General features: G+C 45.7%; 1 protein-coding gene across 2 annotated transcripts in view; it reads left to right on the top strand.

The window, feature by feature from the left end:
* Positions 1 to 24,061, top strand: part of CACNA1H (calcium voltage-gated channel subunit alpha1 H) — a 204,395-nt gene that overhangs the window by 49,490 nt on the left and 130,844 nt on the right. For both annotated transcript variants that reach the window (XM_030578503.1, XM_030578502.1), the window contains exons 6-8: positions 13,159 to 13,251; positions 15,868 to 16,657; positions 23,094 to 23,503. In XM_030578503.1, coding sequence (XP_030434363.1) covers positions 13,159 to 13,251; positions 15,868 to 16,657; positions 23,094 to 23,503 — 1,293 coding nt within the window. The remainder of the gene's footprint in view (positions 1 to 13,158; positions 13,252 to 15,867; positions 16,658 to 23,093; positions 23,504 to 24,061) is intronic.

Raw genomic sequence — 24,061 nt, 5'->3', positions numbered from 1 at the left:
GGTGAATTACGTAAGAGAAGGTTAAATTGGAGAGTAGTAAGAAGAGAGGGTGAAGCAAAGAGACAGAAGGAAGAGTAGGGAAAAGGTAAGGCTGGCGGGGTGAAGGACTGACCCAAATACTCATGGATAGGTGAACTTTGTTTGCAAAGTTTGTGCTTTCCTTTCTCACATGACCTGGTCTTCCCACTTTCTGATATGCAGGAATGTCCTGATCGTACGGTCTTAATTCCCATTAACGGTGCTCTTCAGCTTCTGCCACTGCTTATTTCTTCCATTTAATTATGTTAGTCGCTAATAATTACCTGTTGGCATTTGTAATTGGTGTGATTTTCTTTTCTAAATTTCCCTCTATTCTTCTATTCCCTTAGCATTCTAAAAAGCCCCGCTCCCAAGGAGATAGGGCCGATGCACATATTTTCTTTGCTTTCAAATGCTGTCCCAGTGGCACATCTTGAGTTATGTTGCTGCTGCTATCTATTGCTCTAAAATGCATCCAGAAAGGTTTAGATGAGTCCCAGGCATCCACTATTTTAAAAATGCATTGGTACCCACCTGGAATTAATGTGTCAAAATAGTAGCAGCCTCCGTGACTTTTAATATTCCTGATTGGTGCCGCCGGTTTATCTCCTGGTGCTGGGAATCATCCTCCAACCTCAAAGCATAGATGTGCCCCAAATCTCTTGGCTACATCTACTGCACACCACTGGCGGCGGCGTGTAGGGTATGTGCAGCTACATGCTGCAGTGAAAAGCCAGCTGCATCCACGCTGCGGCGTGTAGCTTCATGTGCCAGCGAAAGGCTCTGACGGGGGAGGCAGAGGAAAAGTGGAGAGGCTGCAGAAACCTTTTCCCGCTGCTTCCTTCCTGCTGGAGCCTTTCCTTGTGTCAGGGAAAGCCTCTAGCAGCAGGGAGGCAGCAAGACACTACACTGCTAAAAATGCAGTGTAAACGTGGGAGACAGTGCTTGGGGATGTACAGTGCCATGTAGGGTATATACCGACAGGATTCATTTATTGACCTAGCCAGAGCCTCACTGTCTACACTGTTATATATACCCATGCTAGGCGGGCGTGCCTTGTATGTAGTCTGCATGCAGCCATCAGGAGTGAGCCGTGTAGATGTATCATGGAAAGTCAGTGGGATGTAGGCTCCCAAGACCTAGTTACCAAAAGATGTTCAGGCACCTCACTGCAGTGGTGGTTGGCTGCTGAATCCCTTGGAGGGTCTAGGTTCCAGTGCCTAAAGCCATTTTTGAAAATGAGCCTCAAGCTCCTAAATCAATCAGGTCAGATTTTGCAACATGGAGAACAAGGAGCAATGGTCTCAAGCTGCCGTGGGGGAGGTTTAGGTTGGATATTAGGAAAAACTTTTTCTCCAGGAGGGTGGTGAAGCACTGGAATGGGTTGCCGAGGGAGGTGGTGGAATCTCCTTCCTTAGAGATTTTTAAGGTCAGGTTTGACACAGCCCTGTGTGGGATGATTTAGTTGGGGATTGGTCCTGCTTTGAGCAGGGGGTGGGTCTAGATGACCTCCTGAGATCCCTTCCAACCCTGATATTCTATGATTCTCTGAAGCCTACACGCCGTTTACAAATCTGGGCCCAAGGAACCCCAGCAAGAAGACTCAAGACCATCCTGATAATAAATTCACAAAAGGTTTAATAAGGACTATGGCTGCATCCATGTGTATGCGAGGATAATAATTCCTCATGTAATCCTACAAATTATTCATGTTTTGATTCCCTTCATTTGTTGTGTAATAGGCTGATTCATGTATGTATTTGTTACGAAGGCACGTTCAATGGCGAATTATGTGATCTAATTATCTTACTACAGAATAAATGAAAGGAGATGGAACCTAAATTAACTGTGAGGTTTGGCATGATATTAAGATCCCTTTATTGCACATGAATTTTAGTAGCAACATAAGAGATGTAATTATGGGTATTGTCGTACTACAAATGATGAATTACCCACCTAAGAAAAGTCTAATGTAATCTGAATTACAGATCCTGTTTCGCAGGACATCAAAACACTGCCATCATCTACACCAGAAATTACCATACTGCAGGGCCTAAGCAAAATAAAAGTCTGCTGTGTCAAGGGAGCCGGAGTGTTGCTATGAGATACTGTGCAGGGAGAGGAGAGGTGATTCAGGCTGCTTTGTTTGTATCATTTCATTTTCCATCTCGAGCTATGAAGGGCAGGGCCCACAATGGATCCTTCTGAAGAAAGTATACTCTGGGCAAAATTATACAGGCAGTTTTTGGGGTGACCGTGACATCAGTTCTAGGTAGGAACTGATGAAGGAATGTAGGGGACAATCTGTTTCAATATGTCCTTGAATCTCTGGTGAAACTGGAAAGGGTAAATTTTTCAAGCATAATTGTAGGGATTTAGTTCAACACAGGAGGGGAGTTTTGTGTCTAAGCAGTTAAGGAAGGGCACTGGGAGGCCACTCTCTCACTGTTGTTTTTGACTTTCTCTATGCCCTCTTATATGATATGTTCCACACCAGAGATGGCTGTATTTCAGTCCTGGGAGAAGTTTATATACCATTTAAGGGCTTTTATGGTTGGAAAGCCCTATGGAAATTAGTCAGGCTGCGAGACTGGGGTGCAGACCTTAAACTTCGGGAGGGTTTTGGTTTCAGGCCCATCTCAAACACAAGGGCATATCGCTTTTCATGCACCATTTCTCCAAGAAGAAGAGTTAATCAAGTCGGATAAGCAGCGTGTATCTAGTCCTTTGTCAGAAGGCTCCAGTGAGAGAATTCTCTGTGGAGGCTGTTATATACACTGCTTCTGTCACTGAAAAAACCCGGTAGTGTGCAAGAGAGGCTTGGCAAGCAAGCAGCATGACAAGAATGCCCAGGAAAGGAAATGCAGAATCACCTTCTCAGAGAAAAATGCCTGAAATACTTAGTCATGTTAAAGGAGCTGTCAGCGACCACTAGAGTTCTGTGTGTTATCTTGATCACATGTCTAGGCAATGGAGAACTTCTGGCTGCCGTTTAGTTTCAAAAATGTTATAGCAAAATGTTTAGGGTATTGGGGGGGGAGGGCTTAAACAAATGATTTCATGAAAGCAACTTAAATTTGCAATTTTGATTTCTGCATTTTTTTGCCAAAACTTTTTGACCAAAAACTTTCAGCCAGCCCTAATGTAGTGTTCCCGCTTGATTTGAGTGGCCCCTGCTGCCCACATCAAAGGGAAACCAACATGGGTTATACACTCACTGGCTTAAAAAGTTCCTTGAGAAACTTTTCTTTTACTTGGGAATCCTTCCATTTATGCTGGAGTGGAAGCAACATAGACTCATAGAAATGGAAGGCTGGAAGGGAACCCAGGAAGTCATCTCATTCATCACCCCTCTCCCCCCATGCTGAGGCAGGATTAAGTATACCTAGGCTGTCTCTGACAGATGTTTGTCTAACTTCTTAAAAATTTCCATCATCATCCCATCCTGTTCAAAGCAAAACCTGCAGCAAGTCTGATATATGCTTCTAGAGCCATTCTCAAGAAGATCCAAACATCCCTCATGCTAGTCCATGTTAATGATTTTCAACCTAGATGAGCTCCAGTTGAGGACATAGTGTGCAGAGTTTTTAACACTGTCCTCCTTGGAAGTAATAACGGCTGCACTAGCATCTACCAGTAATCAGAGCAATTTTGCAGGCATCCCACTTGTCATGCATTGTGAGGGAGGAGTTAATTCAGAGTTGGAGGAGAATTTTAGCCCATACGGAATGCACAGTTACTTTTGTGTGTAGCTGTAGTCAAAGTGAGGATCTTCTGTGAATTCCATATTGGCTTGGATTCCATTTTTCTTGCTAAGGGAATTGCTGTGTGCAGGCTTTGCCTTTCAGCTTTGATCCCTTTTCAGACTGGTTTATGGTTCTCAGTTAAATACATTCCCTGTGCATAAAGTACTTTACAAAAGCAATGAAGACCAAGGATAATTATCATGGTAAATCAAACCTCATTAATATGTACTAAGATATGATTTGTTGTTATAGCCAGCATTCATCTAAAATTGGTGATCCTTGGGATATAAGAATTTTGCATTATTTAGTGCAGAATGGATAGGCAGTCAGATAACATCCTCCTCATTACAGAAGTTGCTGTTGGGATTAGATAATTTCATTCAAAGGCATCATGTTCTGCTCCTTGCCACCAAAGTTGATAGGTCCTCAGATTCACTGGCCATGGCTGCTATCAGGTTCAACAGCAAAGGGGGAGTAAGGGGCATTCGTTTTAAAGGGACAGAGTCTGCTGTTTTGAAATAAAAATGTATAGGTGAAAATCCTGCCCTCAGTGGCAGAAACCATTTGAAAGGAGGGAGTGGTGTTTGGTTGTCTTCACTGCAAAAAAGTGGGGGAAAGTGTGTCCTTAACGTATGTGTCCTTAATTCAAACCATGGTACATTCACCTGATAACCACTTGTTTATCAGAGAAAGCCAGCAGTGTATGAACCATATTTGCTGGAGCCATGGCTGTATATATCAAACACCAAGGTCATCGACAGGCATCAAACACAGGGCTTTCAACAGTAGAAGCACAAGCCCCTATAGTTTCAACTTAAGGGGTGACTCTGTTAGCTGGCACTACATAGCAGACTGGGATCCTCACTGGGAGCAAGAGCGAGAGGAAAGCTTGATCAAATGTACCCATTGAAGTCAATGGGAGTCTTTCCATAGACTGCAATGGGCTTTGAATCAGGCCCTAAGGCAGCATGTTAATTTCGTTCTTTCTTTTTCTCCAGAGTAGTTCCCCAGTTTTGCTTTTAAACTGAGTTCACATTGAAATTAGAAACTTCTTTTCCATGGGGAGTCACTCACTGGAGTAGAATCAAGAGAGAGAAGGTTCAGGGAGGTGGTCATAAGCTTTCAGGAACTTTTGAATATTTAGGTGCAAATTCTGCCCTCTGAGGTAAGCTTGCATTGTCATTGAGCTCAGTAGGATTACATGGGTATTGGCCACAGAATCAGGTGGATGATCAGGAAAACAGCTGGGTAAATAAGAGATTTTTTCTTAAATGGTCATTCTGAAAAATCAGTTGTTTCAGGTCAAAGCAGAAAATGAAGTTTTTTAGAAATGTTGTGTTTAAAAAAGTAAACGTTTTAGGTCAAACAAAACATTCTGTTTCAATTTTGAGCATTTTTTAACATTTATTATTTTTTAAAATAAAACAAAAGGAAATTTTGAAATGAAAAAGCCAATCTGAATCGAAAAATATAAACTTCTTTTTGAAAAAGTCAAATGAAACACTTCAATTTTTTTATAAAGTTTGGGGTTTTCTTCCCCTAAATGAATGAATTTGCTAAATATTTTGGTGTCACCACATTTGCATTTTTCACTGGAAAAAAGTCTTAACTGAAAAATATCAGCTCTAAGAGGGAGCCTTTCTTTGAACAGGGCTGTGGGAAAAAATGGCTGATGTTTGAAACTTGCTAGAAAAGAGGTCTATGTTTAGCAAGAGGAGGGAAAAAGTTACAGATGTCCCAAACAATCATTTCTGAGCATCTCTGTATATCTAATATGATTTTAATATTCCCTTTGTGACAACACTGCGCCATATTACTGTCCTTCCTGAGAGTCCTAGTGATAAGAATTCCTGGGGCCCTGTGCTAGAACGGAGGCTGCTAACAGGCCACTCCTTGGACTGTTTGTTTGTTTGTTTGTTTGTTTGTTTTGGGTTGGGGGTTTTTTGCCACAAGGGGACTGAGTCTCATGGATCTGAGAGTCAAGCTGGGTTTTTTCTATTTTGTGCGTTTTTCTGTATTATCGCCAATCTTAGACCCAACTAAATGTGTTAGAGATCTGGTAAGAGTATTATTGAGCTGTCCAATGACATAATACATGTCTATTTGGGGTAGGATTCCATTGGCAGTGGGAGGGAGAAAGAGAACCCAGCTTAACTTTCAGATCCCAGTGTGACTTCGCAGTTCTGGATATTGGTGGGGAAAGAATGACGGCATCCTTTTATTTGTAAATGGAGCAAATTTGGTTGGGAGCCGTTGAAAGAGAATGGACATGCTCCACAATGCGGATTTTTTTGCAATCACTTTTCAGAGTAAATTAACACTTTGCAAGACTCCCAAGTTCTAATGAGAAGGTTAAGTATGCTTTGCAAAGTAAGACGAGCCTCAAAGTGCAGGAAGAAATACCTATTCAAAGGATTACTCAAAGTAATAAAAGCTGTTTTTCTGCCCATAGAGATTACTTAACAGCGTGTGTCATGAGGAAATAATTAAAATTATGAATTGAACTTGAAAAATATAGTTCATGATTTGATTAGCTGCCAAGCACTCTGCATCGGAAAAGTAATACTCCATTATTCACTGGTCAGAGCTTGTTAGTCAAATCAATATGCCCATGAAAGGGCAAAATACATAGAAAAAAAGGCCTTCAAAATGCATGCTAAAGGCCGTGTAAATTTACTGAGAGCATTGTGGTAATTAATTAGCTCCCACAGTTTACGATATCTTCAGAACTCGTCTTGACAAGGTTCATAAAATCCTCCTAGTAGGGCTAGCAAAATTGAGAGATAAGCGATGTGAAAAACAGAGCAGATCACAGACTCTCTGTCCAATCAAAATAATGGATTTTGATCCAGATAGTCTCCATCTTGCACAAAAAGAACCCAGCTTGAGCAGAAAGGCTGAGTGGAAATGTGTATATTTGAATATATATATAAATGTTGACTGATACATCACTTAAGATGATCCTGGCATGCAAGGATCTGAAAACGTTTTGCAAACGTTTAGGATTCAATCCTGCGTTAGACCCTGATTCAGAGAGGCAAGCGTATGCTTAAGTGCTTTGCTGAATCAGGTCCTAAACTTTTGAAATGAACAAGCAAGGGACTTGACTAAGGTGTCAGAGCAGGAAATAGAACCAGGAGTGCAGGCTTCTCGTTCCTTGATCTAACTATTAGGCAACATTTCCTCCCAAACATCGTAAGAATGGCTCTACAAGTCAAGCTAGCTCAAGTTATTACAAAAGCAGAGTTTCCTGGTGTTTAAGGTCTAGTGTCAGGGATGAGACCAGAATTTAGTAGGCTAAGCATTTAGTACTTAGCTTGTAGGCTTCCCTTCACAAGGTAGTTTTTGCCAACTTCTCCATTGATTAGCCTGACTTCAAGGTTCATTTCTATCTGCAGCCGTCTGTCTGGCACTCACCCATAGTGCTTTATAATATACAGAGAAGACTTAAGTGTTTCAAAAGTAACATTGACTTTCGTGGTTAAAGGAGTTTATGGGGTTTGAGTTTTTTTTCCCTCTTTCAAAAAGTGACACTAAAGAGAAGAAAAACCTGACCTCGAGCTGGGCTGTGGCCAAGTCTCTGCATACACTTTGGCACAGCTCGGAGACAATGCTTTGATGGTGAAAACTTGTAGACGTACAGTAAGAAATAATTCCGGAAAGAGAGTTAAAGTGATCTGGCGACTGACAGAGAAAAACTAGGTAAACTGTCTGCCATTGAACAGCGAGGATGCCTGAGTTAATAGGTACTGGCTTTAATCTACATCTCACCCTTATGACTTTAGATCTAAAATCTTAGGCTGATTCTGACTGACTTGAACAGAAGGCCTGATTCTGCTCCCACGTACATTGCTATAAATCAATGGCATTAGGACAGTGTAAATTCAGTCCCAGGATAATTGCGATTTCATCTTCAGTACAAAGTTTTGCCGGCCTAGCTATGTCAGGAAGGGGTGTGAAACACTCATAACCCCTAGCAAAAACCCTAGTGTAGACACACAGAATCCTTTTGCCAGTATATCTTACGTTGTTCAAGGAGGTGATTTAACTGCACCACCAACTCCTCCTTTTGTTGGTATAACCTGCCGCTCCACTAGAGGCTTTGCTGGTGTAGTTTATATCAGTATGCCTATGGCAGCAGAGCAATTTGTAGTGTAGACAAGCTCTAAGGGAGGGATTGTGTACACATTCGTCAGTCTGCACCAGAAGGGTACACATTTTAATCCGCACTAGCATATCATGTGCTAAGTGGCCCCTATGAACCCTGGTGGCACCCACGAAAAGTTTCCCTACTGAACGGTAACATAGGTCTGTTTGAAACTGGGCTACATTAGTGCATACTGGGGAGATTTTAGCGCATGCCAGCAGGATCCACATGGGCCAGTATTGGTGACACGCTAGTGTGACTAAAATGAAAACCGCACTGGTGTGGACTAAAGTACCGTGTAGTCAGGCCCAGAGAGACTTTGTTGTTGTGATTCTCTTCTTTTGCCTATTGCGCACCGGTATAATGCCATTGAGTAATTCCTGATATAGGGCCTAATGCAAAGCTAAAGGAAGTCAAAACGTGTATTTCCATTAGCTCCAATGAGCTTTGGGACAAGTCCTTGCACTGATGTAGGCAGAGAATCAGGCCCTAGCATGTCAAGTGCTGGGACAGGATGCAGGGTTTTAGCACCCACTTCTGTTGGGGTTTGGGTGGTTTAATCCACCCCTCACCAAGCTGAAAACGTACAGATGAGAGTTAAGGGAGTGGTGAAAGCAGACAGGGATAATCCAGGGTCTGTTCTACAGGACCTTCATCTGCCTTTCATGATGGTCCCATTTTTTGCCCAGGTCTTCATAAACTAAATCCCTTCCCGATGCAAAGAGGGCAGCTTTTCTTTCCCTCTCCATCTCCAGCATGTTATTGCAATTGGCAGCACCCTAGCTTGCCAATCATCTTAATTGAATCTTTCAGCTATTTCCCTCCAGCTGCCGTTTTTGGTTTGCTGCGTATCTCGCACAAATCTTTTTCATCAGAGCAGAATTAGGAAACGTGTTTCTTGCTGCCTTATCTCTGTTGATAAATAATTGCATGTTGCATTTATGGGAGGCTTTGAACTGGTACATTTTGGAGGGACTGTTTAATATGTCTGTCTGTGAACAATTCTGACTTGAACTGAATTTAATTATTGAGCATAGATTGACATGATTGCAAAGCACAGGGAAAGGTGCTTTGGGTCCTTGGAAGATATTTAAAAGGGGCTTGGAGGAACAAGTGGGGATACTGTCAACTGTGTTTAATCACATTGGAGACTGGAAATGGGGAGGAGAGTAATTTCCATTGAATAGAGTAGGTGATATGACATTCAGGGTGCCTGAAGGGGGAGTCACAAGCAATACAGTGCTGAAAAAAAAGTCTGATTTTTACGGGCAATATAGAGTATTCTTGACCTAATCACCAACTGTTTTTGGTCTGGGGACATAAATAAGGGATCAGATTGTTTTCCAATGTGCACCGTCAATCCAGAGTAATCCCATGAAAGTTAAGAGAGTTAATCTGGATTTACAGCAGTGTACTCTGGAATTTCACTATGGGCAGCTGAATTTCTTCCTAAGAATCAACCTGGGTAGTTCATTTTATCTAACCCAATGATGGACAAAAGCCTCGAGGCCTGGTTCCCCCTATAAAGGGGCATTAAAACAGGTGAAAATTCTATTTTGAGCCTTCACACTGCCAGTGTCACCTAAAGGGCCTTAATGTAAATGAGAGGCTCTAAAAGTATAGAGGCTTCTTTCAGCTCAGACAAGCATCCATGTGGTGGACTTTGCCCTACCTTTATGATTAGAAAAAGTAGCTGGACATCTTGTGAGGACCAAGCTTGCTGTTGAGATTTCCAGTGGTTCCTGGTTCCAGCCACCTTAGAAATCCCTCAGGAATAAACTTTCCAGGGGTATTTCTGCACTTGACATTGTGTGTGCATTGTAAGAATGAATCCACCAGGAGCCAGTCACATCTGCATCACTTTGTTTTGCAAAAGACTCAGCAAGGCGAGTCCTAATGACATGTTGAATATTCTGGGAGTCGGGTGAGTGTTTTCGGCACACTGCAGCAGAAATCTGGTGTGTCGATTGACAGCAGTTGGAAATGATGTGTAATGCATGAGAAAAAAAACCCTCTATTAATGTAAAGATTCAGTTCTCCCTCCACGCACACTCCCGAGTTCCTACAGCTGTTTCTCAGGCACTGCACTTCATAGCGCCTCAAGAATTGGACCGCAGAGCTGCCCTCATTCAGATGCCTCTGCCATTTAATCATTTTACTACATTCGATTTGAGGTTTGCCAGCCAAACTCCCATTGAGTGAAGAGGTATATCCAATATGTTTTGGGTCCCTGGGCTCATTTTTCATCACCAAGTGTAAACGGATAGAACACCTGTTACCACAGCTGTTACAGCACGACTCCAAAAGACTCACTGAAAGAAAGAAGAGAAATAAAATAAAATCTTGAGCACTACAGGGGAGCCCGCCTTCTTGGGTAACTGGCAGCAGTTTGATATACAGTAAAAACTATGTTCTCTGGCACTATATCAACCAAAACGCTCTAGAAACCGGCATTTCTGGTATCTCCCTATACAAATCTTCAATAAGGTTGCCAGTTGTCCAGGAACACTTGGTCGAAAAGAGACCCTGGCAGTTCCAGTCAGCAGTGCTGACTGGGCCGTTCAAAGTCCGGTTGGTGTAGGGCCGGCAGGCTCCCTGCTTGGCTCCTTATGGTTCTCTGGAAGTGGCAACATGTCTACTGCTCCTAGGCAGAGAAACGGCCACGGGGGGTCCATACGTTGCCCTGCCCCGAGTGCTGGCTCCGCAGCTCCCACTGGCCAGGAGCCACGGCCAGTGGGAGCTGTGGAGATGGTACCTGCAGGCAGAGGCAGCGTGTAGAGCCACCTGACCACACCTCTGCCTAGGAGCTGAGGGACATGTCACCACTTGCAGTAGCTTCCCGAGGTGAGTGCCGACCAGATTCAGCACCCCGAAACCCCTCCCATGCCCTAACCCCTGCCCTGAGCCCCTCCCGCATTCAAACTCCCTCCCAGAGCCCACGCCCTGCACCCCCTCCCACGCCCCATCCCTAAGCACCCTCCCGCACCCAACCTCCCTCCCTCCATTGGTAAGTATAGCACTTAGTTAACCAGAATTTTTGACTAACCAGAACCCCCCATGCCTCCGATATGCCGGATAACAAAGCTTTTGCTGTACTACCATGCTGCCTGCCAACTTGATCTTCTTGGATTCCCTGTGAAACAGCAGAAGTAATTAGTGCTGGAGACAATCCTCTGCCTGGCATGGCACATGACTGCCAGGGACTCAGATGAAAGAAATTTTGTTCTGTGCAAATGTTTTGACCACATTCAACACAAGGCAGAAAACAGCAGATTCAGAGCCTGAGCCTGCTGTCATGTCCGATTTACACCACTGAATCGGATAGAGGTACTCTTGACTTCCAGTGACTGAAGCGAGAGGAGAATCAGGTGCATGTAGTTTTCTGTCTCTTTAACCTATCTCCCCTTCAGCACGTGTGTAAAATAAGGGCAAGAGATGTGATGGGGCAAGATGATCGAAACTTTCTGTTCTGCCAGGTTTGGGGTGATCCTGGGTACAGTGTTGCGAGAACACTGACAGTCATGCTGTTGCATAGAAAATCAAACAACAAGGACCCATGTTTATTTCAGCTCCATTAGAAAAACAAAGGAGGAAAGGAGCTACATACCAATGGGTATGTCTACATTGCAATGTAATCTTAGGGTTAGTGGAACTCAAGTCAGCAGACTCTGGGTTAGAGAACCCAGGGCTCGAGCATCTACACTGATTGTCAAACCTAGGTTAAGAATTTTCTAACCCAGGCCTGAACCTGGGGCTCCAGCATCCCCACTGAAGTACCCAGACCTGAATCCAACCAACAATATCCCAGATTTCCTTGCGCCCTCCCAAAATGTGGCCACTCTAGCCCTTTGTTCATGGTGCAGCATGGGAAAACTTGACTGTCCACCAAACTCAACTGTCCAGAAGACAAAGAAAGTTGGCCCATAGGATTGTGGGATACTTTTGACAGGCTCCCAAAGCACAAGTCCAGTGGGTCTGCGTCTACACTGCAAAGCAATAGGGTTTGAACCCCGTATCCTGGCTTGTCTCAGGCTCAGAACCTTCATCCCTTTGGGGTGCTGAGACCCTGAGTCCAAGCCCTGGGTTAGTGCGATTTGTGTGTGGACAGAAGGAATGTTAGGCTTGAGCTTGAGTTTGAACCCTGGGCTTACACTGCAGTGTAGACAGACCCTATATTCCTTGCACATGCAGTTCTCCCACTTTAAGGCTACTTATGCAATACCAACTAAAGTGGGAGAAGTCAGATTGACTCTCTCTCAGTGGCTGTAACCAAAGCTTTGCATAAAGTCCTTTTATAATCTACCTGCCAATATGCCTATACACGTATTAGGCCTGATTCTGATCTCATTCACACCAGTGTCAATCCAGCATAACTGTATGACTATCGTGGATCTCAGTTGCCCCATTTCAAATATGGTGTAAATCTGGAGGAATGTCATCAAAGTCAATGGCGCGAGTCCAAGTATGTGCTGGTGTATAACCGAGGACAGAATTTGGCCCTGTGTCTAGTTTACTGCCAGTAAATTCATAACCAGGTGTATTGATTGTGCAAAGAAGGCAGGATCAGACCTAGCACAGGGTGTGAAATGTTGCAATGAATGTTAGGCTGCATTTTAATTAAATAAATAGCTTGGATGATGCAGCGGCTGTTACTTCGCTCTGAACACTGGCTGCTTAGTGTTAATTAAATCCCCAGCTCCTTTCCTAAGCAATGGGAGATTGAAAACGCAAGGATGTAATTGATTCCCAATTTAATTTAAGTAATTTTCTTTCGTTCAAACAGTTTGCCTCAGCACCAACAATAATGCAATTTTAACATTAAGCTTTGGAGTAGATATTACAAAGAACGGAGTTAAAAAAATAGAACCTCTTTAAAATCAGGAGCCTCTCACTTTAAGTGTAATGGAACCAACAGACGAAGGTAGATTTCATGTCCCTGTCTGTATCTTTGCAGCAGCTCCTTCTGTAAGTTCTGCTTTGCACTGGCTCTGAACCAGTGCTTCAGCTGTTTCGTTGTGTTGTTTTATCAGTTTGAATCATGCTCGATTCCTTTGAAACCGTAGGCCAGTCTCTTGGCCACATGTGTAGCACTTATTACTGTGATGCTAAGCCAGCTAGGAAAGAATTACTGCGAGAACAGTGACAGACCTTGCAAAGTGATAAGTAACAGGCGTCCGCAGAAGTTTGACATTAACTTTGATCCTAATTGTAACTTGTTCTTTTTTCCTCTTCTTTCTCTCCCCGTAGGTTATAACCCTGGAAGGATGGGTTGACATCATGTATTATGTTATGGATGCACATTCTTTTTACAATTTTATATATTTTATATTGCTTATAATAGTAAGTATGACTCACTGGCCACGCGCACTCTCCCGCCCCTCGTTGTTAAAGTTGTGTAAGGGCTCTTTCTTGGAGAAGAGCCAGGTGCTGTGCTGATGACCCTGTCAGCATGTCATTCGGGCCACGAGGGCAAACCCTGGGTGTCGTCATAAAGGTGGTTTTACTGCTGCGGGTGAGAGATTATGCCACAAAAAGCTCTGTCCTTCTTAGCAACATAAATATGATTTATGAAATATGCTGCAGCTTGTCAAACCATATAGGCCCCTCCCCTCCCTCTCTCTCGCTCTCCGAGTCTTGATCTTATAACCTTGACTTCTCCTAGCTGTTGTGCCTCGTTGCCAGGACTGCTAACGAGAATAAGCAGCACACATCTCTTGCTTCCCACTCCCCAGCCTCCTTGACATTCCAGAAGGCAATTTGTTTATATTAGAAAGGAACTACTTGTGTAGAACCCCAGATGTCGGATTATCCTTTATTAGCAGAAATGTCTCCTGCAAGAGGTCCTGAGACATCTACGCAGCAGCTATAGGTGTAATTTCCAGCACTTATAGAAATACATGCACTTGCTTTGCAGCTACTGTGCTCTAGGGTTTAGTGCACAGGGCTGGGAAACAGGAGACCTGGGCTTCTATTTGGGACTCCCTCAAAGATTTCTGCGTGTTCATAGCCCTTCAGAAAAACCAGAAGGCTACTAATTGGGGCTGACGATGACGCTCTTAGTTCTTCCCAGAGGGCGCCCAGGCTGATGCTAAAGATTGGAGATTATCACTGCATGTCAGTAACCCAGTGATTTCTCCAGAGGAGGCATAGAACAATGGCCCAAATTAAATCCATAGATTTACTGCAGAGCCCAGCACACAGGCAGTGGCACCTTGAGTCTGTCTCTTGACATCAATCACTTGTAAGTCTCCTTGCATTGGTTCTCGTAACAGGAATGCTGGACATTTCCCTCAGGTTGATCTTTTGCAGTGTGCCAACCAGGGAAACGAGAGGGAAGGGCAAGGAGAGAAGGGATGAAGCCAGAATGACACCGTATCCACCAGCATGGCCTTCAGCAAAGCAAAGACAGGGGGCATCAGATGTGTCCTGTCCTTTTGGAGAACTTCACAATCCCTTATGAGCTCCACTACCCTTGACTAGCCCTGTCTCCCTCTTCTTAGAAGGATACTATGTGCCCGTCAGGCAATGTGACCTGAATAGAAGGCAGTTAATCCTTCATTCTTGCCCATGAAATGTAAGGCCAATCCTGGTCCCAGTCACCGGACTGGAGAAAGATCTTAGGACACTAGCTGGGATGCAGACTAACTCAGACAGTAAGATGCTTCACTCGGACATGTACATGGAAAGCCCAGACATCAATTGGTGCTTTTATTTACTGATTTCATTTTGGTTAATGGACTGATTTCAGTGCACCTGTGGCAGTGTCTCTGGGAGCCAGTGAAAACCACACCCACCGTAGATGAATATGCATATATAGCTCCGAGTGGGGGTAAGCCTGTGAATGGACTCACTGGCTGGGGAGGGGCCAATAAAGATCCTGACTCCACAGGTTATATCACCTCGCTTTCCTCAGGCCTTGCTTTATTTCCACAAACAATCCGCATCAACTCAAACTCTGGGTAACGACCACACAAGGACTTTCCAGCATCAGCCAGCTGGGAGGAGAGTGGGTGATGTCTATACTGCAGCTGTTCGTGTAATTCCCAGCACAGGGAGATGTATGTGCACTAGCTTTGCACACTAAAAATAGCAGTGTAGCCACCCTGGCACAAGCAACAGGGTGGGCTGGACACCTGAGTACATACCGAGGGTTTTGGGTGGAATCGTATTGGGGCCACTGCCCTTCTCGCTGCCCGCACCACCACAGCTACACTGTATTTTTAGTGTGCCACCTCGATCAGAGCTAGCGCAGGTATGTCTACCCAAGCTTGAAATTACAGCTCCAGTGTAGACATACCCTTTGTCTCCTTAGCACCAGCTTCCCCTTTCCTTTTATGACCATGCCCGGATCAGCTATGTGATCGGCAGGCATTTATTAACTGCTGCTACACTGGAGCACCCTTACTCTTTGTGGATGAGGGGCTAAACCTGAAAGGACTCTCCAGATGGGGGGTTGAATCCTGGCTGGTGTCTCAGAAATCAGAGTACGTCATGTCGATGGATAAGTGAGTTAAAAGGAAGAGGGGACATATTGGCAGTTCCAGTACAAAAGAGAGTATGAAACACAAACTACAGAACTTCCTCTCTGCACGTTGGCCAGTTGTTTGCTAGTTAAATGATGTATTTCTCAGCAGTACTTTGGTTAAATTTTGTTTTGTAGGTCCCACTATAACCTATGGGTCAGTCTTGGGTCTGAGGGGCGGGCATTTAAAAGTAAAGATCTCCCTTGTTGCCGCTGAAATAGCTTAAAAGAGCGTAAGTGCAAATCTAAAACCTTTAGTGTAATTAATACAGCACTTGGTTCTCCAGCAGCAGACCTGGGTATTCAGCATGATGGGCAAATCCTGATATTAAAATGAGCCCAGCAAATATTGTGACTTCCCTGGGGGCAATTTGGTGTATTTGGTGGGTGCCTCTTGGTAAAATTGCTGATTCCTCTCTTCTTGGCTTCCCCAGGTTGGTTCTTTCTTCATGATTAACTTGTGCCTGGTTGTGATAGCAACACAGTTTTCCGAAACAAAGCAGCGGGAGAACCAGCTGATGAAGGAGCAGCGTGCCCGCTACCTCTCCAACGACAGCACAATCGCCAGCTTCTCGGAGCCAGGCAGCTGCTACGATGAGCTTCTCAAATATATCTGCCACATCTTCAGGAAGGTAAAGCGGCGGACGTTACGTCTGTACAACAACTGGCAGAGCAAGCGCCGGAAAAAGGTCAACCCCAACAGTGCCCCCAATGGGCAAAGCCGCAGAAGCAAAAAACGCATCACCTCCATCCATCACCTCATCCACCACCATCACCACCATCACCACCACTACCACATCAGCAATGGGAGCCCTCGGGGGCTACGTTCCAACCCTGAGATCTGTGACCTGGAGCTGAAGGTCATGCAATCTGGGAGCCAATTGATGCTTCCGTCTCCATCCCTCAACCTGCGTAGTCCTCCTCCTCATCTGGATTCAGAGTCTGTCCATAGCATTTACCATGCCGACTGCCACGTCGAAGGACCCCAGGTGAAATGCAAGTCTTCCAATGCCCCTGCAAGTATTAAACTAACCGCTGGACTCACCACCAACCATGGAAATATGAATTATCCAACCATCTTGCCTTCTCCAGCTAGCAAAGCCAGTTCTGACCCGGTACCCAAAGGAAAGAAAAGTGGCAGCAGCCCTGTGGCCATGGTTAATAGCCCAGTGAGTTTGAATGCAGCTCCTTTTGAGAAGCTCCGTCAACTGATGGGAGAACATGGTAAGGACAAAGGACTAGATGTCCTGCTTGGAATCAGTGGGCAAGGGGTGAATGGTCTGATGAGATTTGTAGGAAAGAGTCTTCAAGGGCTAACTGGAGCCCAATTTCATATCTTCATGGGAGCTCTGACCTTCCTTATAACTGAGGATGGGTGAACCTCACAGGGGTTAGAGTTCAGGTTCAGGGTAGCCAAGCGCTCAAGAGTTTGCATGCTTGTCTAAAGCTCATCAGAATTAGCCCAACATCTTGGTTCTGTGAAATGGAGCCTGAAGAGAGAGAACAGGCTTTGTATGGGGCCTTATTGAAACCCAGAGGAAAATAAAAATCCTGGGGAGAAAAAATGAAGCCAACGCTTAGCTGTGGGTGAAGGGTCAGACTGGTTCATAGTCGGTCAAAATCAGTTTGACCATTTTTCATGATGAGTCACAGTCCTCACTTAAGCTAGTGGGGAATCCTGGGTGGACTGCAGGGTTTGGATCACTGAGGTTGCATCAGGCTCTAGTGCAGCTGTAAACTTTCTCACCTGTCCCTCTCCCCTCTGATTTCCAGGAAGTTGTGCCTGCAAAATTGGGTTCAGAGCAGGATGTCCTTTGGGCTCCTATTTTATGTTTGTTTGTTTGTTTTTTGACATATAAAATGCCCCCTTGCCCGCACTGAGCCCTGCGGCAACTAAATGATAAAATCAGGGATTGTTAATCACGGAGGCTGTATTGGGACAAGGGGGGGCGGAGTGGATGAAATCTCGGGAGCAGAGATGTGAGGACAAAACCAGTAAAGGTGCAGGGCACTAACTGGAGAGCAGATGAGCGCACACAGGAGATTTCCTGAACAGTGTAAGCGGAGAAGCCAGGAATAAGCCAAGTTTGGGGCTGTACACTTTGTTATACTCTACCTTCTGCTGGCCGGCTGGTTTGAAGTATGCAGTGTGAGTGCGCAGATAGCAAGCCCTAAGCAGGACTGACCGCCTCTTTCTCACTGCTACGAAACAAACAGCTTGTCGCTTTGCACCCAGAGAACAGCGTTTCCTGAAGTTTCCCTCTTTGCTCCCACCCAAAATGAAAATTCACTGCTTGGAATCTGGTCTCCAGTGCGGCAGTGATGAATGAGGATAGAATGGGCCTGAGGAAACCTCCTGTAAAGCATCTGGTCCTCCAAATCAGCAGCCTGGCAGGTTCTGCTCCGAGCAGAAGCAGCCGGCCCTGGTGGCTTCATTTATTTCTGATCTCTGATCTTTTGTCCCTGACGTTACAAGCTGAATGTAAAGCCCTCAGCCTTGCTCCCTGTGAGCCTCTGATAAACTGGTTTATCAAAGTAAACCACTGTCTTTGGAGTAGTTTCTCTTGCTGTTCTGTACATATCCCCCTGGGCAGCTGGCTTCCAAGGAAAGCTTGGATATCAGCTGTCTACGCTGCGTGAGTTTCGCCCTGTGTGCAGACTGTATTGCACCTCTTTTGGCACGTTTCTCGAGGCTTTGGTTAAAAGGGAAGAGACCACTCTACATGCTGCACCATTCCATGTGCTCATTTGCAAAAGGGGACAGGAAAATGAATCTCCGTAAATGAAAAGAAAAATGGAAAGAGAAGAGACCCCAAACCCTGCTCTTGTTCCACAGGGGATCCCCTGGCAGCAGGACCTGTGGGGTTCTGCTGTGCAGTGGGGAGCGGTAGGGTTGCTATATGCTAGTAGTCAACAGAGGGAGGTAGGAGCAGCAGAGCCACATAAGTCTGGATCCTCTAGTCTTCCCCTGTTTTCCATTTTTCCCTGCACAGGGGAATGTGCTAGGGCTGCAAAGCTACTGCAGACTCAGAGCTCTTTTAAATCAGGGAAACGACGGCATTAACGTTAAACATGCACATATCTTATAAACTCTTTCAACATACGTATCACTAATTGTACATTGTGTGTGACCACATTCAGCAGTGCTGACTCTCACGGTTTTATTGTGAGTTTCGTAATATTTGTTGCTTTTCTGAAAACCCCAGCTGCTGGAATCATGGGATAATGAGAGATTTTTAGTTTCCTTTTTTTAAAAAAAACTGTGTCTAGCCCTCATTGTGGCAAAGAAAAGATGGAAAACGTGAACTTTAAAGTCTAAAACTACAGAAAGTAAATAAAAAGACCTCACATTATTATTTTTTAAATCTCGTGATTTCTGAGTCAGTCATGTGATTTTTAATGTTTGTGGTTGTCAATAGAGTTTATATTCGTCCATGCATGTACACACACAGCTACTTAAACTAGTGATGTACATGTTAAAAGAGTTCTAAGTATGTCTTGTGGGTCAGATTTAAGGTTGTTTGTAAAATATATTGGGTGACTTTTTCCATGTCAACATTGTTTTTAACTGAATGCACAAATGGGTAACGCTCATGAAATTATTTATATAAATTGATATAAAATTAAATTTAAATTATTCATATAAACTACCTACACTGGACACTTCCTCCTTTTTAAAATGCTCAGTGGCAGGAAGGGTTCATTGTAACATTCTTCTGTTGCTTTTGCAAGGGTTTTATATTCATCATCGGCATGGCCTTAACTCTAAACGTTAACGAAGGCTCTAATGTGAGCAGGGCCAGCTCCAGGTTTTCTGCCGCCCCAATCGTGCTGCTGCATTCTTCGGCGGCACTTAGGCGGGGGGTTCGTCATTCCCTCTCTTCCTCTTCAGCGGCACTTTGGTGGCAGCACAAAGAAGAAGAGAGAGACTGAGGGACCCGCTGCTGAATTCCTGCCGAAGACCCGGACGTGCTGCCCCTTTGTATTGGCCTCCCCAAGCACCTGCTTCCTTGGCTGGTGCCTGGAGCTGGCCCTGAGTATGAGAATATGTATTTACTTTGAGATAAAAGCCCACACTCCTGGAAGCTGAAAGCAAAGAAACTGTTCCATGGCTGTTGCTTGAAACTCACAGTTCAAGCTGGAGGTTGGTCCTGCTGATGTGCACAAAGAGCCTGGTTCTCTGTGCTTTTATGGGAGATAAGGCAGTGCCGGATTCACCTTTCACTTACACCCATGTGAATTCAGGGGCACGCTAGTGACCTGGCTGGATTTTAATTTGGCTCAGCATTCTTCAAAGACCTTGCTAGTAATACGGCCATTAATAATAGTACCCTGTGTTTATAGAGGCCCTTTCAACTCTAAGGATACCGAAGCACTTTATAAACTCTATCAGAATCATATCATCTCTCGCTGAGGTGCAGCCCCCTACAGCGTGAAACACAGCAGCTGCTTGTCAGTGAACTGCAGAACAGTTGACAATGGGAAGTAAAGAAGAGGGTTATCAGGCATCTCTTGATCACTTGGAAGGAGGGTGGTTCTAGGGGGGAAGGACAGTCGAGTGGAAGTCCCAGTGGAAATCCCTGTGACTCAAAACCACCCAGTTGAGCACATATCTACTCTTGCCTCCTCAGGTTCTAAATCTGATTTCCAGCTTGACCAGTCTAATGTCCAATCCCTATCCCATTGGTAGGGCAGCCACTCATGCAGCCCCAGAACACCGGACATTTTAGTACTTCCAGGAATGGTGTCAGCCTTCCCCCCAACTCCTCCCAGCGTGACCCCACCCCTACCAGCATGAAGTCATGCAGCATGAGGGCGCCATTTTGAAGAGCACGCTGCCCCATCCCTCATATGCATGGCATCCTCCAGCCATGATACTGGATGAACCATTTAAAAATGAGATTGCCTGGCTTAAAACTGGCTGAATGGCTTGCCTTACCCAGCGGGGATGGGGGAGAGTAAGCGACAGAGGGAAAGGGGATAGAGTGAGTGGGGGTGGGGCCTCATGGTAGGGGCGGAGTCTTGGGAAAGGGGCAGGAAAGGGGGCGGGACAAGGGTATTCGGTTTTGTGCCATTAAAAAGTTCGCAACCCTACTTGAAGATGGAGGCAAACAGCAATTGTGTGGGGTTGGAGAGGCCTTGAAATGCGAAGAAAGGGAGGTGACCCCCTTCTACACCATCACCCCAAGAAATATTTGCAGGGACACTCAAACGGCTGGAGAGGCACCTTAGCAAGGCAGGGAAAGGAGTATTTAAATTGATCCAATTAAGCAAGAGCTTCATAGCCCCTAGTTCCCTCTACTAGCAACTGCTGGAGACTAATAATTCCACCACTGCTGGTCCTTGCTTCAAAAAACAGAGCTTGGCACTATGCCGAGGTGTCTTGCATCTGCTGAGAAGTGGCTCCAGCCTGTGCTCAGCGATGGACCCACGCTAGATTTCTGCCCCATGCTGGAGGGATTAGACACTGAAGCCGGTTGGTGAGCTCCATCTGGCATTCCTGGCTTCCAGCTCAATCGGAATAGTCAAAAGGGCTGCCTCACTTATCTCCCTGCACCTTCCCAGCTGGGAAGAAGGAGCAGAGTGGAATCCAATCCTGGCAAGCGATGTGCAAAACAGAAACACTTGAAGGATAATTGCATGCATTAGCAAGGCCAGGGAGCTCTCAGTCCTGTCTGAGAAAGGGGCCTGGTGTCGTGGAGAAGGGATGTGATTGGGGGAGTGTATTCTCTCTTTCTGTGCTGTGGAATTGAGTAAAGTGAAGTACAGCCTGTTCCTAACAGTGCTTGTGGCCTGCAATGCTGTGAGGTTGTTCGAGCAGGCAGCCAAGGAGACTCTGGTGCTCTGAAGACATCTGCGGTGCCTGTGTTTTTTGTATCATTTTTAACACTTTGGTAGTATTTAGGAGCTACAAGCCATGTGCTCTCGCATTCTTACTTCTGAAGCAGCTGCTTAGTCATTTCTCCTCGGATCTGCTTGTGCATTTCTAAATCACTGTGTAAATTAGCAAAGAGAGGAACTGACGTGGCCTAGCATGTGGAGTTGGGGGAGAGGGAAAATACCTCTGACCTCTTGGGATCTTTGGCATGATGACCAGAAATCTCCAGAGAACCCATTTGCCTGAGGTGATCAGCCCAGTTTTTCAGGCCTGTGTTTTCTGGGTAAGGATCAGTGAAGCAGCCAGTCTTTCAATTTCTCATTGTAACCCAACTTTCAGACCTTGTGAGTGAAGTGATGGCTTTTTCTAAAATCTCCTGGAGTATTAGACAGCAGGGGTCTAAATCACAACTGTAATACTGCCATGATGCTCTTGTCTTTTAGGCCCACTGCCATTATTAACTGACGGCTCTTGGGTGGCTTCTGTGAAATGAGTTGGTGGGCCTCAGTCTTTTTCCCAGTGGAGAGGGCCAAGTTCTTCAAACATGACTAGTGACTTTGGTTCCCAACTTGAGGGGCTTCACAAGGGCCTTGAAGAAATGGCCCTAGAAGATCAGGCTCCTTTATGGTGTCTCCAGCCGGCACCCAAAATCACTAGACTCTGCTGAAAGTCTCGTCTGCACCCCCAAAACCAGCAGTTAGCCCCTTTCTTGGCAGACTCAGCGCACAGGCCACTATCTGAGCATGCTCAGGAGCTCAACTACTCTCTTCCCTCCAAGTTGATCCCTTCCCACCAAGCATACTATGGAGGAGGGGAGCATTACTGCGCAGTTGCCTGCCCTGTATGTATTTGACTCTTGCGCAGGAGTCTGGATCAGGTTCCATTCGGGTGAGGGTTCAGATTAATTCTCAATTCATCTCCGTTGGCTCATTGCATTGGTCTGTGAAGACCTCCTGGTTGGGCACGTCCTCTCCATGCTGGGTAGGCAGCACCGCCACCGAGCCCAGCTTCTGGGAGGGCTGCCAACTTTTCTCCCCACACCAGCAAACACTGTTACAAATTGGATTAAAAAATCCAGCCCCAGCGTGCCTGTTCGAAATAGCCAGAACGCCTGCTGTGCCGTGACAGCAAGAAATTCAAATGAACGTTTTAAAAAAGCTTGAAAGGCAAGGAGGGGTGAGGAGACATCAAAGCAGCCGCTGGTGAGATGTTCAATCTATAACTGTCCTTGTTCCCCTGGTGCCCTTCTCTGCACCTTGTTATGAGAATTGAATGGTCCTCTAAATCTGGCATAACTTTCAGGCAGCACTAGGGTCGCCATTAATGATGATAGACCATTGGGTTTAATAAAAGTGAATGGAAAGTGTGCACTGTGCCACTCAATTGCAGCACAGTGCAAAGAGATCACCATGTGCTGGGGGAGAACGGCCCTATCTAGGGCTAGGTAGCTGAAGCAAGGAAGCTAAGGAATACTTGTGGAACTTGAAGGAGGGGAGACAGGGATAAAAGGGGAGACTGTGGAAAAAATTGGACCAAATTAGAGGCAGTTATAGATTTGAAGGCCAGAAGGGACCATTATGAGCACCCAGTCTGACCTCCTGAACGGCACGGGCTGAAGAACCTCCCCCAGTGAGTCTAGCATCAAACCCATCATGTCTGGTGGAGCTAGAGCAGATCCATCCCGTTTGTTATAAGATGACATGTCCATAGAAAACCGGAGATTTTGGGAGTAAGGTGGGAGTTAATTCCGCTGCTGATCCTGTGTGTATCCCTTGGTTGTAGGTCTGTGTAGGACTTCCAGCAGGCTGTCGGGTTTGAACGTGCCGTGCCCTCTGCCCAGCCCCCAGCCCAGCATCCTGACCTGCGAACTCCAGAACTGCCCCTACTGTGCTAACATCCTGGAGGATCCTGAGTTTGAGTTCAGTGAGTCCGACAGCTATGACTCTGACAACAACGGCATCTACGAATTCACGCAGGACCTGAGGCATGGAGACCAGAGAGATCAGATCCAGCAGCAGAGGAATAAGAAGAGGAAGAAGAAGAAACCAAAGGAGAGGAATAAAGTTGCTAGACTTTGGGTAGCTTTTGGCAACAAGCTGAAAAGGATCGTGGAGAGCAAGTATTTCAACCGTGGGATTATGATTGCCATTCTGATCAACACGCTGAGCATGGGAATAGAGTATCACGAGCAGGTGAGTAAACTCACCCCAGTGACCACTGCTTTCCTTTTCTTTGTTGGGCTGCGTGTGCTGCTTGGCATACAAAGGAAACGAACTCACATAGTTGGGATTTTGAGTTTTGGAGTCTGAGCGTGAACGGCGCACGTGATCTAGATCAAGTGCTTTTTACAGACAGTGGCAATGGGAATGGTTTCTGAACAGTGAATACATGCAAGGGAATTGTCAGCTGCTCACAGCTGGAAACAGAATATAAGGGCACGGGTCCGAGCCATCAAGCCGTGGGTGGCGGATATCAAAGGCGAGGGCAGGCTAAGCCTCCCCTAGACCAGGCCGTGGCCCGACCCATGTTCCGGCCTCAAGGCCCCGCCTCTCTACCCTGAAGCCAGTGAGGGCTCAGCTCCAGCCAGCGGCCAGCAACCAGAAGCTGGGGCTGCCCTGGGCAGCTCAGGCCAGCCCAGGGGTTGGGCCAGAGGGTCGGGCTTGTGCGAGGGCCAACAGCTCAGCCTGAAGCTCAGTGGCAGGGAGTTATTGGGCTCCTCCAGCTGTGTGGGAGGGATTGGGCTCCTCCAG

Source organism: Gopherus evgoodei, chromosome 10 (genome assembly GCF_007399415.2).
Source record: "Gopherus evgoodei ecotype Sinaloan lineage chromosome 10, rGopEvg1_v1.p, whole genome shotgun sequence".
Classification (NCBI taxonomy): domain Eukaryota; kingdom Metazoa; phylum Chordata; order Testudines; family Testudinidae; genus Gopherus; species Gopherus evgoodei.
This window is presented reverse-complemented; position numbering and strand designations above follow the sequence as displayed.